The sequence below is a fragment of the Oncorhynchus tshawytscha genome, linkage group LG31, assembly GCF_018296145.1.
Source record: "Oncorhynchus tshawytscha isolate Ot180627B linkage group LG31, Otsh_v2.0, whole genome shotgun sequence".
Taxonomy (NCBI): Eukaryota; Metazoa; Chordata; class Actinopteri; order Salmoniformes; family Salmonidae; genus Oncorhynchus; species Oncorhynchus tshawytscha.
The window spans coordinates 16,549,435-16,565,940 of record NC_056459.1 but is presented as its reverse complement, the minus strand read 5'-3'; the positions used below and the strand labels follow the sequence as shown (position 1 = coordinate 16,565,940).

At 43.6% G+C, this 16,506-nt stretch overlaps 1 protein-coding gene across 1 annotated transcript; it reads right to left on the bottom strand.

The window, feature by feature from the left end:
• Positions 1-127: 127 nt before the first annotated feature.
• LOC112229310 (ubiquitin-conjugating enzyme E2 E1) lies at positions 128-14,684 on the bottom strand. The gene is made up of 6 exons (XM_042310529.1): positions 14,530-14,684; positions 13,561-13,709; positions 12,965-13,015; positions 3,618-3,750; positions 910-1,057; positions 128-717 (listed from the first exon to the last, which is right to left on the bottom strand). The coding sequence occupies exons 2-6, from the start codon at positions 13,701-13,703 to the stop codon at positions 620-622; spliced, it is 573 nt and encodes a 190-aa protein (XP_042166463.1). The 5' UTR covers positions 13,704-13,709; positions 14,530-14,684; the 3' UTR covers positions 128-619.
• Between the last annotated feature and the right edge of the window lie 1,822 nt (positions 14,685-16,506).

Genomic DNA, 16,506 nt, shown 5'->3' with positions numbered 1-16,506 from the left:
TCTGTTTGAACGTCATTGAACAATGACTGTATATCAGCAACACACCTAGACATTATCTGCTGTATAGGCTAAATACCAATGTTTCAGCAATATGTTATAGCAGATGAAATGATAGATATGCAAGAGCTCTTACACCAACGGTTACTTTATTATGTGAAATTCACGTTGACATGAGATTAGGAATTCTACCAGAAAACCAGTGTCACACCTTTATACAAGCAGTCCAACAATTTCAAATTAATTTCATTTCGTAGTACAATTAGCAAAAAAATCATTTACAGAACGTTAAGGAAACATTGAAAAGCATTATTACCAAAATCTTCATTATAATATACGGGCCGAGAACTTAAAGACCATGAACAAAATATCAGGAGATAAGACAAATTTCAAGAAAAATCCTTCCCTAGTCTCCAAGCTCCCGTTTCCCCCAACCTGACAGTCCCCGAGTCATCCCAGAAAGACGACACCTCCCCCTCATGTTGCCCCGGATTGTAGTCATTAGGACATGCAACAGAAAACGTTTTGCAATGGGAAACAGAAATGAACGTTTCTTATTGGACAATTCCAAGTAGTTCCTCCCCGTTTCAGTCCCTAATGAATACGACCCAGTCCTGTGTGTCTATGTGGCGTATCTCTTGGTCCACTGTTTGGCTATCCTGTCGTGCTCTGGTCTGTTGGTTGTGTACTGGGTGGCGATGCTTCCTACCAGAGGGTCAGCTGTGAGGGGTGGAGATAACAGAGTTATAGATAAGGCATCAACTATAGCTTTGACCAGCCAGCACGTATACACATGGAATTCCACATGACAATGTTTGAAATAAGACTACCATGCTCGTCAAATCAGCCACTGTAATTAATTCATTTAAATTGAACACGCATTACAGTAGTATATGGTGTCTTAATTCTTACCAGGGTTGCAGTCAGTGAGCAGGGAGCAGATGGACAGCAGCACCTTGGAGATGGTGAGGGCGGGGCTCCAGTTGTCCTTCAGGATGTCCAGACAGATCACACCCTGACTGTTGATGTTACAGTGGTAGATCCTGGTACGGAATGTCACCTAGGAAACAACATTTCTCTAGAAATCAATACACCCGACTGTCATTGGTGTTACACTGGTAAATCCTGGTACGGAACGTCACCTAGGATACAACACAGTTAATCTACAGTTGAAGTCAGAAGTTTACATACACATAGTCATTAAAACTTGTTTTTCATCCACTCCACAAATTTCTTGTTAACTATAGTTTTGGCAAGTGAGTTAGGACATCTACTTTGTGCATGACAAGTCATTTTTCCAACAATTGTTTCCAGACAGATTATTTCACTGTATCACAATTCCAGTGGGTCAGAAGTTTACATACACTAAGTTGACTGTGCCTATAAACAGCTTGGAAAAGTCCAGAAAATTATGTCTGGCTTTAGAAGCTTCTGATAGGCTAATTGACATAATTTGAGTCAATTGGAGGTGTACCTGTGGATGTATTTCAAGGCCTACCTTCAAACTCAGTGCCTCTTTGCTTGACATCATGGGAAAGTCAAAAGAAATCAGCCAAGACATTAGAAAAATAATTGTAGACCTCCACAAGTCTGGTTAATTCTTGGGAGCAATTTCCAAACGCCTGAAGGTACCACGTTCATCTGTACAAACAATAGTACGCAAGCATAAACACCATGGGAACACGCAACCGTCATACCGCTCAGGAAGGAGACGCGTTCTGTCTCCTAGAGATGAACGTAATTTGGTGCGAAAAGTGCAAATCAATCCCAGAACAACAGCAAAGGACCTGGTGAAGATGCTGGAGGAAACAGGTACCTAAATCCACAGTAAAACGAGTCCTACATCGACATAACCTGAAAGGCCACTCAGTAAGGAAGATGCCACAGCTCCAAAACCGCCATAAAAAGCCAGACTACGGTTTGAAACTGCACATGGGGACAAATATCAGACTTTTTGGAGAAATGTCCTCTGGTCTGATGAAACAAAAATTGAACTGTTTGGACATAATGATCATCGTTACGTTTGGAGGAAAAAGGGGTAGGCTTGCAAGCCGAAGAACATCATCCCAACAGTGAAACACGAGGGTGGCAGCATCATGTTGTGTGGGTGCTTTGCTGCAGGAGGGACTGGTGCACTTCACAAAATAGATGGCATCATGAGGTAGAAAAGTTATGTGGATATATTGAAGCAACATCTTGACATCAGTCAGGAAGTTAAACCTTGGTCGCAAATGGGTCTTCCAAATGGACAATGGCCCCAAGCATACTTCCAAAGTTGTGGCAAAATGGCTTAAGGACAACAAAGTCAAGGTATTGGAGTGGCCATCACAAAGCCCTGACCTCAATCCCACCGAAAATTTGTGTGCACAACTGAATAAGCGTGTGTGAGCAAGGAGGGCTTACAAACCTGCCTCAGTTACACCAGCTCTGTCAGGAGGAATGGGCCAAAATTCACCCAACTTATTGTGGGAAGCTTGTGGAAGGCTATCCGAAATATTTGACCCAAGTTAAACAATTTAAAGGCAATGCTACCAAATACTAATTGAGTGTATGTAAACTTCTGACCCACTTGGAATGTGATGAAAGAAATAAAAGCTGAAATGAATCATTCTCTCTACTATTATTCTGACATTTCACATTCTTAAAATAAAGTGGTGATCCTAACTGACCTAAGACAGGAATTTTTACTAGGATTAAATGTCATGAATTGTGAAAAACTGAGTTTAAATATATTTGGCTAAGGTGCATGTAAACCTCTGACAAACTGTAGATCAATGCACCCTGTGGTTTATGTGCTTTTTCCAGTCCTTCGGGAGCTGAGCATCTCTTTGTGCCAGTAACACAGAAGAAGAGGAGTGAAACATTAGGAAGACAAGAGACTAAACATCATTAGGGAGCCACCTCTGACCTCCGGGCTGCCTGCCTGAACAGTGGAGGGATCAGAGTGGGAGTGACATTGGAGACGCACCCATTGACTCAATCACACTCTCCCCCTCTATCTCCCTAGCTGACTCATTCTCTCTCAATCACTTCATGAGTGACTAACCATGCTGGCCTGCTTGTGGAAACTGTGCTCCATAACTGTGCTCCCAGGCTATCCCTAGGTGTGGAGTGGATCTGCTAGTCTAGTCTGTGGTGTTTGTGTACCCTGTTCTCAGACAGCAGCTATAGGAGTGCGTGTGTCTGTCTGTCTGTCTGTATGAAGCCCTGTGCACAGCCAGGCAGTAAATACAAGGAAACAACTAAGTTTCTCTAGATCAATACACCCTGACTGTTATTGACGTTACACTGGTAGATCCTGAAAGAAACACCAAAATAATCTGCTCAACAATGCTTGGAGGATGGAAACTCAGTCTAATCATGGAAGCCACATTTCTATTCAAGCCTTTGGAGTCTGGTTTGGTTGGTTGGTTTGGTTAAATTGACCATTAACTGTTTGCAATTTGCAGAAAGAACTAGAGACCCTGCATTTCAATAACATCCAAGTGCAATCGCTCCCTCCAGCGGTCAACTTTGCAATAACAAGTTCCCTTCTCTAGTGAGAAAGTGGTAGCCTACAAAGCTGTGTAATCGAGGAGTGTTCTATTCATTGTTTGAGTTGTTTTGACTGGAGTCTTTACCTTGGGTGGTTTGAAGGGGTAGTCTGGTGTGAAGGCGATATCTAGGAAGAAGACTCCTCCCTCGTATACAGAGCCTGGTGGTCCCAGGATGGTGGATCTCCACTCATAGATGTTGTCTCCTTTTGGACCCGCACTGCAAACACACAAACAGGCAACATAGGTACATTGCACTGTTTCATGGCATTGGAGAAATGAAGGGTGAAAGACAAGATGACAGAATGTGATGAAGGAATGCAATAATATAGTGCTTTACACTTGGTTTCTCTGTAGAACATACAAACACACAGGCTATATGATTTATAGAGATTGAGGCTTTTAAAATATCTGATCTCAAACTAATAACTAGCTCACAAAAGTGAAGGTTAACTAACACATTAAAATGCTAATACTTGTGTATCAGAAAACAGAAAAACTGAAATGTAGGCATCATTGTAATAATAATTCCTTATATATATATATATATTAATATATATAATCCACAGCATTATCGATGTAGCTCATTACCAGCGCAACCTGCCACGAGTCAGGTCATCGCCTCGTAGTAAAACCAAAACAAAGCTATAGTGCTATGCAGTTTATTTGCTCAGTGACATAAGACAAGTTGACAGGGGTTGAATGGAGCTTCTGATAGTCCACTGGATTAACGCCACCCACCAGTATTGAGTAATGTAAACACAGAAATAGTCTACGACGAAAAACGCCTTGTCATTACTCATCGACCAAAATGCATGTTTTGCATTGATGCTAACAGCAAAGCTAATTAGAAATCAATGTGAAAACATAACACTTAATTTTATGCCTATCACCCCCCAAAAATACTTTGATGCCAAAAACACAGGACAGTTTCTTTATAAAATACAGTACTTATTTCTATGCCAAAAACACAGGACAGTCTCTGTATAAAATACAGTACTTAATTCTATGCCAAAAACACAGGACAGTCTCTGTATAAAATACAGTACTTAATTCTATGCCAAAAACACAGGATAGTGTCAGCCTAAAATACAGATCCTAATTCTATGCCAAAAATCTGTATATAGAAGTATTGTATCATTTCACATGAAAACATCCAGCCTGTGTGGTTTCTCTGCCTGACAACAGATGTGTGTGATACACAGCAGAGCCACAGAAGAGAGTCTGTTCTCCACCCCAACAGACAAATGTCACGTAGTGTTCCCGGCAGGGGTGATATGGCATGCTGCAGTCAATGTAGTCGTTCAGTTCAATATGCCACACTAATAGTCACTGTTGTGTTGTCATTCAGTTCAATAACAGGCAGGGGCTTCTTTTCTGACCTCAGAAAGGATACAGACAGAGAGAAAGGAAAGGTGGGGCAAGATCAGTCCACATTTCAGCTGGGAGACTGTGTTTGTGATGAAGAACCATCAAAATGTCTACACTCAATGCATCAGTCAGGTAACAAGTGGAATAACAGCTTTTTCTGATTCTCCAAAACGCTTTTGTTTACTTCTGTGATACTGTGTCTTGTTTGTTTATTTGGACTCTTTTTGCAAACAACAGGGGATAATCTTCCAAGTGTAAATATAAATGGTCATCCCTGTGAGAGTACAGGCCAGTTGTATCAGGGGCCAGCATAATGCATGCAACTCCTGACTTCAGTCTGTATCTCAACTCTCACTTGACACCTTGGCTTGCCAGGGATATGTCTAAGTGCAGATACTGTCCTCTTTATGTGTCATCACATCATCTCGAACCCATTAGCAGCTGCTAGCACTACCTCTTTATATAGCACTAACCAGAAACAGTGCAATGTACACTAGGCTGTCATAACAAAATAGATAGCATAATGATGCCACTTCAACAGAGCGGCTGAAAGACTGAAGACACACTACCCATTCCTGATAATGGCAATCGCACAGAGATGCAGTATACATAGAATAATATCTAATATTTTTTGGGGGGGGTAATCGGCCTGTGAGTGAACCTTCTTTTCAGTAACGTAAAGATAATATTTACCAAGCATTCCAGGAGTAATGGGAATGCTTCAAGGCTGTTTTCTTCATTCAGAGATTTTATAGGAATAGGTCATGCCTTTCATTAAATAGGAGAATACAAATAATTCAGTCGACATTCATATTATTATAGACTATGGGGATATTGTGTATAGGATTATGAATACAGCTGCCACTGTATTGAAGCCAATGGACAGTTTATCATAGCGCACTACATTTTATTACGGGCAATAGGCTGGCCCTCTTTGAAGTCTCGTAGATCGATGCGTTGCACTCTAGTTTATAAAGCCCTCCTGCTTTAACAATGAAGTAAGATACTTCCTCAGTATCTTACTTCATTGTTAACTTCTAGAAGTACGAGATACCAGACCCGGCCTCAGGGATGGCCATCTCTGGAGATCCCTTCCAGTTCCACTGAGTTGGGTCCAACTGCTTTTTGTTTTTTTTGCACCTTACATGTGGAATGATCGCCAATGCCCTTTAAAATTGACGGAATTGGTGCCTCTAGGGCAGGGGTATACAACCGGGGTCTATAGGCTCCCTATGGGTCTATATAGGTACTGCAGTGAAAATATATATACTGAAGAAAAATATAAAACGCAACATGTAATGTGTTGGTCTCATGTTTCATGAGCTGAAGTAAAATATCCCAGACGCATAAAAAGCTTATTTCTCTCAAATTGTGCACAAATTAGTTTACATCCCTGTTAGTGAGCATTTCTCATTTGCCAAAATCATCCATCCACCTGACAGGTGTGTCATATCAAGAAGCTGATTAAACAGCATGATCATCACACAGATGCACCTTGTGCTGGGTACAAAAAAAAGTCCACTCTTAAAATGTGCAGATTTGTCACACTACACAATGCCACAGATGTCTATATTGAGGGACTGCACAATGGCATGCTGACTGCAGGAATGTCCATTAGCGCTGTTGCCAGATAATTTAATGTTAATTTCTCTACAATAAGCCTCCAACATTGTTTTAGAGAATTTGGCAGTACGTAATTTGAACCGGCCTCACAACCCCAGACCACGTGTATGGTGTTGCGTGGGTGAGAGGTTTGCTGATTTTTGCTGACGTTGTGAACAAGTGCCCCATGGTGGCGGTGGGGTTATGGTATGGGCATTTTATTGATGGACATTTTAATGGCAATTGTCGTGCCAGTCATCTGCAACCATCACCTCATGTTTCAGCATGATAATGCATGGGCCCCATGTCGCAAGGGTCGGTACACAATTCCTGGAAGCTAAAAATGTCCCAGTTCTTCCATGGCCTGCATACATACTCATCAGACATGCCACCCATTGAGCATGTTTGGATGCTCTGGATCGACATGTACGACACCGTGTTCCAGTTACCGCCAATATCCAGCAACTTGGCACAGCCATTGAAGAGTTGGACAACATTCCACAGGCCACAATCAACAGCCTGATCATCTCTATGCGAAGGAGATGTGTCGCACTGCATAATGGTGGTCACACCAGATACTAACTGGTTTTCTAATCCATGCCCCTACCTTTAATTATTATTTTTTTTTTCATCTGTAACCAACAGATGCATATCTGTATTACTAGTCATGTGACATCCATAGATTGGGGCCTAATGAATTCATTTCAATTATCCGAGTTCCTTATATGAATTGTAACTCAGTAAAATATTTGAAATTGTTTCATGTAGCGTTTATATTTTTGTTCAGTATTGTACTAAAGCGATTAAAAAACAACTCATGTGTTTTAATGTGTTGTTGTGCTAAACAGGGCTCTTCTGGAAAACAGACCTTGGTCTCAATATTGACTCCCTGTCAAAATAAAGGTTAACTAAATAAAATAAGGCAACACTTTCCCAACGGACCATGAACACAGCAAGCAAAACAGCCTCCATTATCCCAACACTGGGTCCCACTCCAATGATCATGACTCCCGAATAAACACAACTCCTTTCAGAAATACCAGCTCAGAGGTACAGTAGGTAGCAGCAGTACTTTGGGTTTTTAACGCTCGCTAACAACACAGCATGGGCTAGACACTTCCTCCCCAGTGGGGAGTCCTTTTTAGAGATATGAAAAGCTTTACAGAGACTTAGACAGCAGCCATCACAGTCACACATACAACAACTTCAACACTCTGGAACAGTAACACTCCATTTTGTGTCAAGAGGAGAAAAAAATCCTTGGCTCGCAATCTCTCACTCTAAACATTAGCTCAGAGTACACTAGAGGGAGTAAACAAAGAATCACAAGCACCTCAGATGGCTTACAATAACTACTGGCACGCTTCCTGAAGTGAAAACACCTTTAGAAGCACACACACAGACACAACACTCATTAGCCAGCAGTCAATGCTGGGGCTACACAGTGAGGGGGGTGAGAGTGAGGGGGTGAGTAAGAGGCAGTAAGAACACAATTGGAACCCACTGTTTTCTCTTCTCATCTGATCTAGGAAGGTAAGCAGGGTCGGGCCTGGTTAGTACTTGGATGGAAAACTGCCTGGGAATACCAGGTTCTGCAAGCTTAGGGCGGCAGGTAGCCTAGCGGTGAGAGCATTGGGCAAGTAACCAAAAGGTCACTGGCTCAAATACCCGAGCCAACAAGGTGAAAAAGCTGTCCATGTGCCCTTGAGCAAGGCGCTTAACGCTAGTTTGCGCCAGGGGTGCCGTACTACTATGGCTGACCTTGTAAAACAACATTTCATATTTGTTTTTTTGACCACTATCCCAGTCACAGAGCAGTCACACACACACACACACCAAGCTTTCAATGTTCAATTACTATCATGAGCCTTAACTCTGAGAATGTCAAGAATCCAATGAGACGCCACCGCAAGGCCAGACACCCAGGGGCTACATCCTGAAGGGAGGGACAGGGAGGGAGAGTGTGTTTGTCAAAGAAAGGAAAACAAGTGCTAGAAAAAAAAGTGCAAGGGAGTAGTAGCCAAAGAGCAGCTAAGGAAACAAATGAAGGTGAGAGAGCATGTGAGGGGGAGGGAGAGAGAGCATGTGAGGGGGGGAGAGAGCATGTGGGGGAGGGGGTGAGGGGGGAGAGAGAGCATGTGAGGGGGAGGGAGGAGAGAGCATGTGAGGGGGGAGGGAGGAGAGAGCATGTGAGGGGGAGGGAGGAGAGAGCATGTGAGGGGGAGGGAGGAGAGAACATGTGAGGGGGAGGGAGGAGAGAACATGTGAGGGGGAGGGAGGAGAGAACATGTGAGGGGGAGGGAGGAGAGAACATGCGAGGGGGAGGGAGGAGAGAACATGCGAGGGGGAGAGAGAGAGCATGTGAGGGGGAGGGAGAGAGAGCATGTGAGGGGGAGGGAGAGAGGGGGTGAGAGAGCATGTGAGGGGGAGGGAGAGAGAGCATGTGAGGGGGGGAGGGAGAGAGCATGTGAGGGGGAGGGAGAGAGAGCATGTGAGGGGGAGGGAGAGAGAGCATGTGAGGGGGAGGGAGAGAGAGCATGTGAGGGGGGGGAGAGAGAGCGGAGGGGAGAACATGTGAGGGGGAGGGAGAGAACATGTGAGGGGGAGAGGGAGAGAACATGTGAGGGGGAGGGAGAGAACATGTGAGGGGGAGGGGGAACATGTGAGAGGGGAGGGAGAGAACATGTGAGGGGGAGGGAGAGAACATGTGAGGGGGAGGGAGAGAACATGTGAGGGGGAGAGAGAACATGTGAAGGGGGAGGGAGAACATGTGAGGGGGAGGGAGAGAGAACATGTGAGGGGGAGGGAGAGAGAACATGTGAGGGGGAGGGAGAGAGAACATGTGAGGGGGGGAGGGAGAGCGAACATGTGAGGGGGAGGGAGAGCGAACATGTGAGGGGGAGGGGGAGAGAACATGTGGGGGGAGGGAGAGAGAACATGTGAGGGGGAGGGAGAGAGAACATGTGAGGGGGGAGGGAGAGAGAACATGTGAGGGGGAGGGAGAGAGAACATGTGAGGGGGAGGGAGAGCGAACATGTGAGGGGGAGGGAGAGAGAACATGTGAGGGGGAGGGAGAGAGCATGTGAGGGGGGGGGAGAGCATGTGAGGGGGAGGGAGAGAGCATGTGAGGGGGAGGGAGAGAGCATGTGAGGGGGAGGGAGAGAGCATGTGAGGGGAGGGAGAGAGCATGTGAGGGGGGAGGGAGAGAGCATGTGAGGGGGAGGGAGAGAGCATGTGAGGGGGGAGGGAGAGAGCATGTGAGGGGGAGGGAGAGAGCATGTGAGGGGGAGGGAGAGAGCATGTGAGGGGGAGGGAGAAGGAAACGAGTGTGTGATGTTAGCACTATGACGACACAAGACCATTTAAAAATAGAACAAGGCTGGAGTGTGTGTGTGGCATTCCCCGTGTCAAGTATAATTAGCTTTTGATGAATGTCATCTGAGGAACTTGCCATGTAGTGGCCAGAAAACATGACATGCTTGCTATGGCAGAAAACATCCAGTTCAGGAAAACCAACTGATAGATTAATGAAAACTACTGACTAAACCACTATATAAATTCCCTCGTGCAAAGAATGTATAGTGTATCTAAAGATAGGTCCAAGGCCACAAATATCCTTTTCACACTCACTACCTGCACTGTAGGCATACTGGGCTGGCTTGGATGTTTTCACATTGTCACTCCGAGCCATAAGACTGTACTAGTCTGATGAGCTAAAGCCTAGGCATTAACTCAAGAAGCTAATGCCCGTCTTCAGGTCTCAGGCAAGGCGACTCGTCACACAAGCATGGTTCACTCAATTACTTCCATTCTATGACACAACCGTCAAGTCACTAAGGTGGCAGCAGAATGTCTGGTTGGAACATAGTTCACTGGGTCAGCCCCTCCAAAACCCCCTCTTTAGTTCACTGGGTCAGCCCCCCCAAAACCCCCTCTTTAGTTCACTGGGTTCCAAGCATCTGGGCAACACGTGGTGATGTGGTTATAAACCCCCATAATCCCTCTGGATTAACCAGAGCTCCTTCCACTTTCCAATACCACAGCAGCACCATAGTAGCCCACTACACTAGACTAGAGCAGGCCACAAAACCCACCAATGGATAGAATGACTAGAGTCAGTCAAATAGGATTCCTTCCTTCATGGTCCTTTCCAGCTGCAGAGCACAAAGCTCCTGTCTCAAAACATGCCATTACTCTCTGACATGTTGAGTGAGCCAGCCTCTGCCAAATCCATAGCAGTCATATGCCAGGGTCATCAGCTAGCTAAATGTCTGTTTTGGAACTGGTTTGTATGTGTGTCCAACTGGTGGTCTGGAGAGCTGCGCCAACATGTAATCAGCTCACTTCTCAGGGTCTAGACAGGATCATCATGACCCACAGTTCCCTAAGTGTGTGTAGACTGGCAAGTGTAGACTGACCGCAGCACAGCAGCTTGTCAGCAGGTGAGCATAAATTCTGACCTCATTGAAGATATACATACAGAGATTAACTCCCTCAGTGGCCTTCAAGGTTCAATAACACACGACAAGGAACTGCTTGTACATCTCCTGTCTCTCTAGAGAGAGTGTGTGTGTGTGTGTGTGTGTGTGTGTGTGTGTGTGTGTGTAGCACATCTCTTCTCTCCCACTTTACTGGCCTTCCAGGATGCATGTCAGAAGAACTGTGTGCATCATGCCTCTGAAAATACGGAGCGTAGGGGTTAGTAATGTTCTCTAATTGCGCCGGGATTGGCTCAATGTTCTGTCACTCATGGGGACACTAAGTCACCGGCAAATCTAAGGCCAGAGGTCGAAAAATTCAAGCCCCTTGGGTGCTGCCATAGAGTTACATTAGAAGTGCCCATCCAAGAAGGCTCAAGGTCATTGGCCACAGATAAAATGACGTCAAATCACATTATATCTACAGTAGCTTTGATTGGACATCATACTTATAAAATCTTAGCTAGCAGTCACCATCAAAGTCGACAATCTACTGGCAAATCCTTTTTGATCCTTGTCATATGAAGAGAAATTATAGATAAAACGTATCGGTGCTCCTCGGCCATTGGACATAAACATTACACAACAAGTTGGAAATAGCAAATTCAACAATGAGTGGTTTGGAAGGAATCAGTGGCTAACTGCAAGCATTTCAAAGCAATCACTAGCCTACTCTTCAGTGGAGTGGGTTGAGTGGATTTATGGTCCCAATTCTGGGTTTAAAGGGTCTTCCAATGATAAACATTCAACATTGGCCATGCTGTCAATCGAGCATGATTTCTAAAAAAACAACTTAACTCATAACTGGGAAATCTGACTTCAGTGAGTGCAAGACAACTGGGAACTCAGGAAAAAAAACTGGCTCCGACTGGCAAAATACGTTTTGTACGGTCATCCAACTCGGAAATGTAAGTCGGAAACTCAGACCTCTTTCTAGACCTGAAGATCACTGATGTCATTGTGATTCGACCTTGTTTTTTTCAGAGTTCCCAGTTGTCATGAAAGCACCATAAATCCAGAGAATGCCAGACTTTGATGACAAAATTTGCCCATGAAGAACCGCCGCGCCACCTTCCTGTTCAAGTGGGCACAGCACATGGTGAGTCCAAAAATGTATTTTATACTGCTGTATAAATTATGTAATATGCTGGGGAGATATATATACTGTAGCTAAGAAAGTAATATTAAGTATGTTGTGTAGTAAGCTGTTAGTAGCCCATATGCCTCACCCTAATAATTTGGTCTATTTTCCCCTCTTAATTTCACCTATTGTTCTGACTAGGTGGTGCACATGAAGCCTATAACCTGTTTTAAAGAAATGTAATCATCAAATATTTTAAGAGCTTTCAAATCAAATTTTGTTTGTCACATACACATGGTTAGCAGATGTTAATGCGAGTTAATGCGAGTGTAGCTAAATGCTTCAATGTCTGCTTCTATGCCCCCTTTATTTATCCTACAGTTCTGACTTGGTGTACAGAGAGAACACTGTAAGAACGGCCCATGTTCTGAATTCTGGTACTGTACATTTCAAAAGTGCTGAACAAATAGTTATTTTGACTACGTCCGTTCTAGCTCGCTCATTAATGTCTTAATCGAAAATTACGGATTGCCTCTTATCCGCTTGTCATCCACTTATGCCATAGTTTGTGCAACTCAATTGACAGTAGAAACCACATTTGTTGAAGCAAGTCAGCCATATCTGCTATGTTTTTAAAAAGGCAGTAAATGAGGCTGAATAAACTGTTTCGCTGTCAGACAAGGCTCCGCTGATAGCCAGGTGTAGCAGTGGTAAGGTGTTTGGACTGCTGTTGGGACAGCTTTATGTAGGCGCTAACAGTTTGTGTGCACCGTTATAGCGCAATTAATCTATTGTTCAGAGTTGTGTAGTGGCTTTACTAGCATGCACCCCCCCCCACCCCCCCAAAATGTTGTTTTCCCCACCAACATTTACATGCTAAAATCACACACACACGCGCCTACCTGCAGTTCGGTGGCGGATCCAAAGTAATGTCAGCCAACTCCTTCTGAATTCTGAAATAATGCACAAAAATGAAAATGGTCACTCACATAGTCCTTCTTGATTCTAACAGAAGATTAATAATAGGGAACAAGATACATTGTCACGGCAGACACTCAAAATATCCTGAATGTTAATTTTACCAAAGGATCAAGACAGACAGTAAATCAGGATGAGGACAAATATAACTATAGATAAAAAAATCTGGCACAGTGCAGTCTATTTTATTTCCTCTAGTCTTACCACAATAAACACTGAAAATAAATATGCAAATAAGTTAGTCATCTATTGAATCATAGGCTATTTACAGTTTGACAACAATGCACTAGGAAGGTTAAGAACATATTCAAAACGGTAAACAAAAAAAAACATTATTCGGAAGTTCATATTTATATATACAGAACCGAATTCAGAAAATGGTCCACTGTAAATTAAACACTATAGTGACACGCGCCAGTCAATGACAAGACGATACATTGTAACAAAAGTGGCCGCGAGTGAGCTACGGTATTATAAAATATCAACTCAGTGAAACGTTGCATTTTTTTGACAGCCTTACCTTTTGGCGCTGGTGGAGAGGAGTTTGGAAGTCTTGCTCATGCTGGCTTTGCTTTCTTCTCGTTTCTTAGGCGCGTTTTTTTCTAACAGCTGATGAGTTGAGGAAGAAGAACTAATGCTGGCACGCGAATCCTCATCCGACATACCGATCTGTACAGACAAAAACAAAAAGCAACATTCAGGCCACAGAAAAACAACAAATACACCTAAGATCCCCCCCCATTTCAGCAGCACTGCAAATATTCAATGTAGGCTATCAATAACCAGCGCCATCAATACGACCTTTAGCCTATTGTTGTTAGGCTCCAACCAACGATGTGTTCATAGGTTTACAGACACAATTCAACATGAGTTTATCGTCAAACCATTACCCCCAGTCTAACAGATTAGCCTACTGACCTAAAGCTAATGTTTGCACTGAAGCGTTATTTTAGCTGAGTTGTGCTACAACAAAGGAGCCCACTCCGCTCTTATTGTGAAATGATTACATTTCATTACAGCAAAATAAGAACGACGAGGAGGTAGCCTGTAGCCTAATTTCCTCAACTGATCAAATAGCCCAATGTAGCCTAAAATGTATTGGGCGATGTCGCATTCGTTTGGGGAACCTTCCTCATTCTTCATTCCCACTGAGCATTCGTTGACTTGATGAAACTTTCACTTTGAAATCAGATGCTCTTCAAATCACCCATACGAGAATATGCCGAACATGTATGCCAAACTAGTTGAATCTGTAGACCGAAGCCAATGTGTTTTACAATTAGATTTTATATTGGCATCCCTCGATAGGCAGCTAAAGCTGATCTCAGTCCAGTCTTTAGGACGGACCGTTTTCCTCAATTTCAACCCCAACGGCTATAACCTATCCACGGTGGAGATCCAAATGTCGATCCCTCAGACGCGCCAAACAATACAATATAGATATGTATTTCTCGATTTTAAAAAAGCATTTAGTGTTAGATAGGCCCACCTTTCTTTGTGTCTGTGAGTGCCTCCGTCGCCTGGACGCGTGCCTTTTGCCTCTCGCGGAGCGGAAGTGTGGGTGCAGAGGCAGCAGCAGACGAAGCTAGAGTTATCCAGGGCAATGGATTCCGTCTCGGTTGGGCACACTCGATGACAATGTCAAATTGAGAGAGCTAGCTGAGCACTACTCTATAATTGGAAAGGGGGGTGGGGGCAACAAAGAGGTGTGAGATGATTCTGACCATTGTGGATACCATAAGCCTATATATAATGTTATCAATGCATCATGTAAAAGTGAAGTCCACCTACACTCCCAATAATCAGCAGAGGGTGACAGAAATATTAGATGTTCTTATCTCTTCTTTATGATGGTCATATTAGGCTACATGAAGTTTCCTGCATTGCAAAGCATTCCTGCTAAATTGGCACGCATCCTCTTGTTGCAGATAGAAATGGACCATGTAGGGTAATGGATAACCTAGCGGAAGAGGCTAACTTGCAGGTACATGCAGGCTACTGCTTTATACCGTCTGAACTCACCTGGTGTATTTGCTTCTTCAATGTGACGATGGCAGTCCATACAATGTCCACTGAGCTGCATTTTGAATGTAAACATGACCAATATTAGTCTTAAAATGGTTCATTTGAGTTCAGTAGGCTACAGGGCAAACAGTCAACCTCTCCAGTCAGAGGGTCTGATTGAGCCTAACATTAACCCATTGACCAACACCAACAACCTGTGGGATTTACTGTCCTCAAAGGAGGAAGAACACACCATACTGGCAGCTAGCCCATCAAAAAAGAGGTTGAGAAATAAGACTTTAAGTGGTATTGTCTTTACCAACCAATCCCCCCTGCCCTGGTCTCTTAGGACAAGCTGGGGGTTGAGGAAGAGAACCAGTGAGGTTATGAGGCTCTGCATCAGAAACAATAATCATTCTTCTTCTCCCTGTGGGGTAAAGATGAGGAGGTGGGGGAGGTAGAGTCCCAATGTCCCCCTTCCATTCCCTGCCTGTCAACAATAATTACATCCCTTTGCTGGTCTCTCTACACTTTGCCGCTTCTCTTTGACGAATAAGAATTAGGATCCAACCTACACCAAATCATTTACAGCAGCAAAACACAGAATGTTAAGGCCCGACTCCACTCCTTTCAACACTGGCTGTCAAAAGGCAAAGATTCTACTAATTCATCCTGGATCAGTTCTCTTCTCACCACTAATGCTGCAACAGTCTCTCTAGCGAGAGATGAGAAATCCATGTGCAAGAGGGAGGATGTGGTGCTGGTTTATATTGGAATAGGCCTACAATGACTGAGAGGCCATTGTCGTAATTAGCAATAACAAGCAGCATTGCTGCCTAATTAATAATGGATGAACTCTTAACTAATAAATAATTTTCACAAAACAAGACTCCACAAAGCACAAAACCAAACATTTCATTTGGAATGCCAAGGCTGCACAGGGTTCAGTATTCCAGGTGCTGTTCCACAGGCAGACTGGATCCTTTCATGAAAACCTGCAACATATTAGGAGTGAAGGGATGCATCCAGATGTTCCATTCGGTTGCAGGGGGCTACATTTTGGGACTGGAATGTCAGGAACTAAACTGCCGTAGTTATACTAGTCGGGACTCAGAATTGTAGAATTAGCAGCAGATCCTTCAATAGAGCTCTGTATTTGAGGCAGCCAGCCAGCTATCAAAGAGCTTTTAAACTTGTCATGAAAATACACGGGACAAGATGAGAGTTTTGAACTTGAACAAACAGTAGCTTTAACTTTCATCACTGATCACATAAAAAGGAAATGTTCTTGACAGTGGAGCTTTAAAATGTGACATGAGAAAATAACATAAATCATCTAAAATGGGTGTATAATATTAATATTTTAATGACCATTAAATATGATAGATTATGCATTGAAATCCCCAACTGTTAACCCAGTGAAGAAGACAAACAGTGAGCACATTAGCAACAGATTAGCCAA

Bases quoted from the DNA above. Each gene is read 5' to 3' on its own strand.
- LOC112229310 (XM_042310529.1), bottom strand. From the start codon at position 13,703: ATGTCGGATGAGGATTCGCGTGCCAGCATTAGTTCTTCTTCCTCAACT. The intron at 3,751-12,964 runs GTAGGCGCGTGT...GTGTGTTTGCAG, and splicing joins GATCCGCCACCGAACTGCAG to TGCGGGTCCAAAAGGAGACA. The intron at 718-909 runs GTAAGAATTAAG...CACCCCTCACAG, and splicing joins GCTCACTGACTGCAACCCTG to CTGACCCTCTGGTAGGAAGC.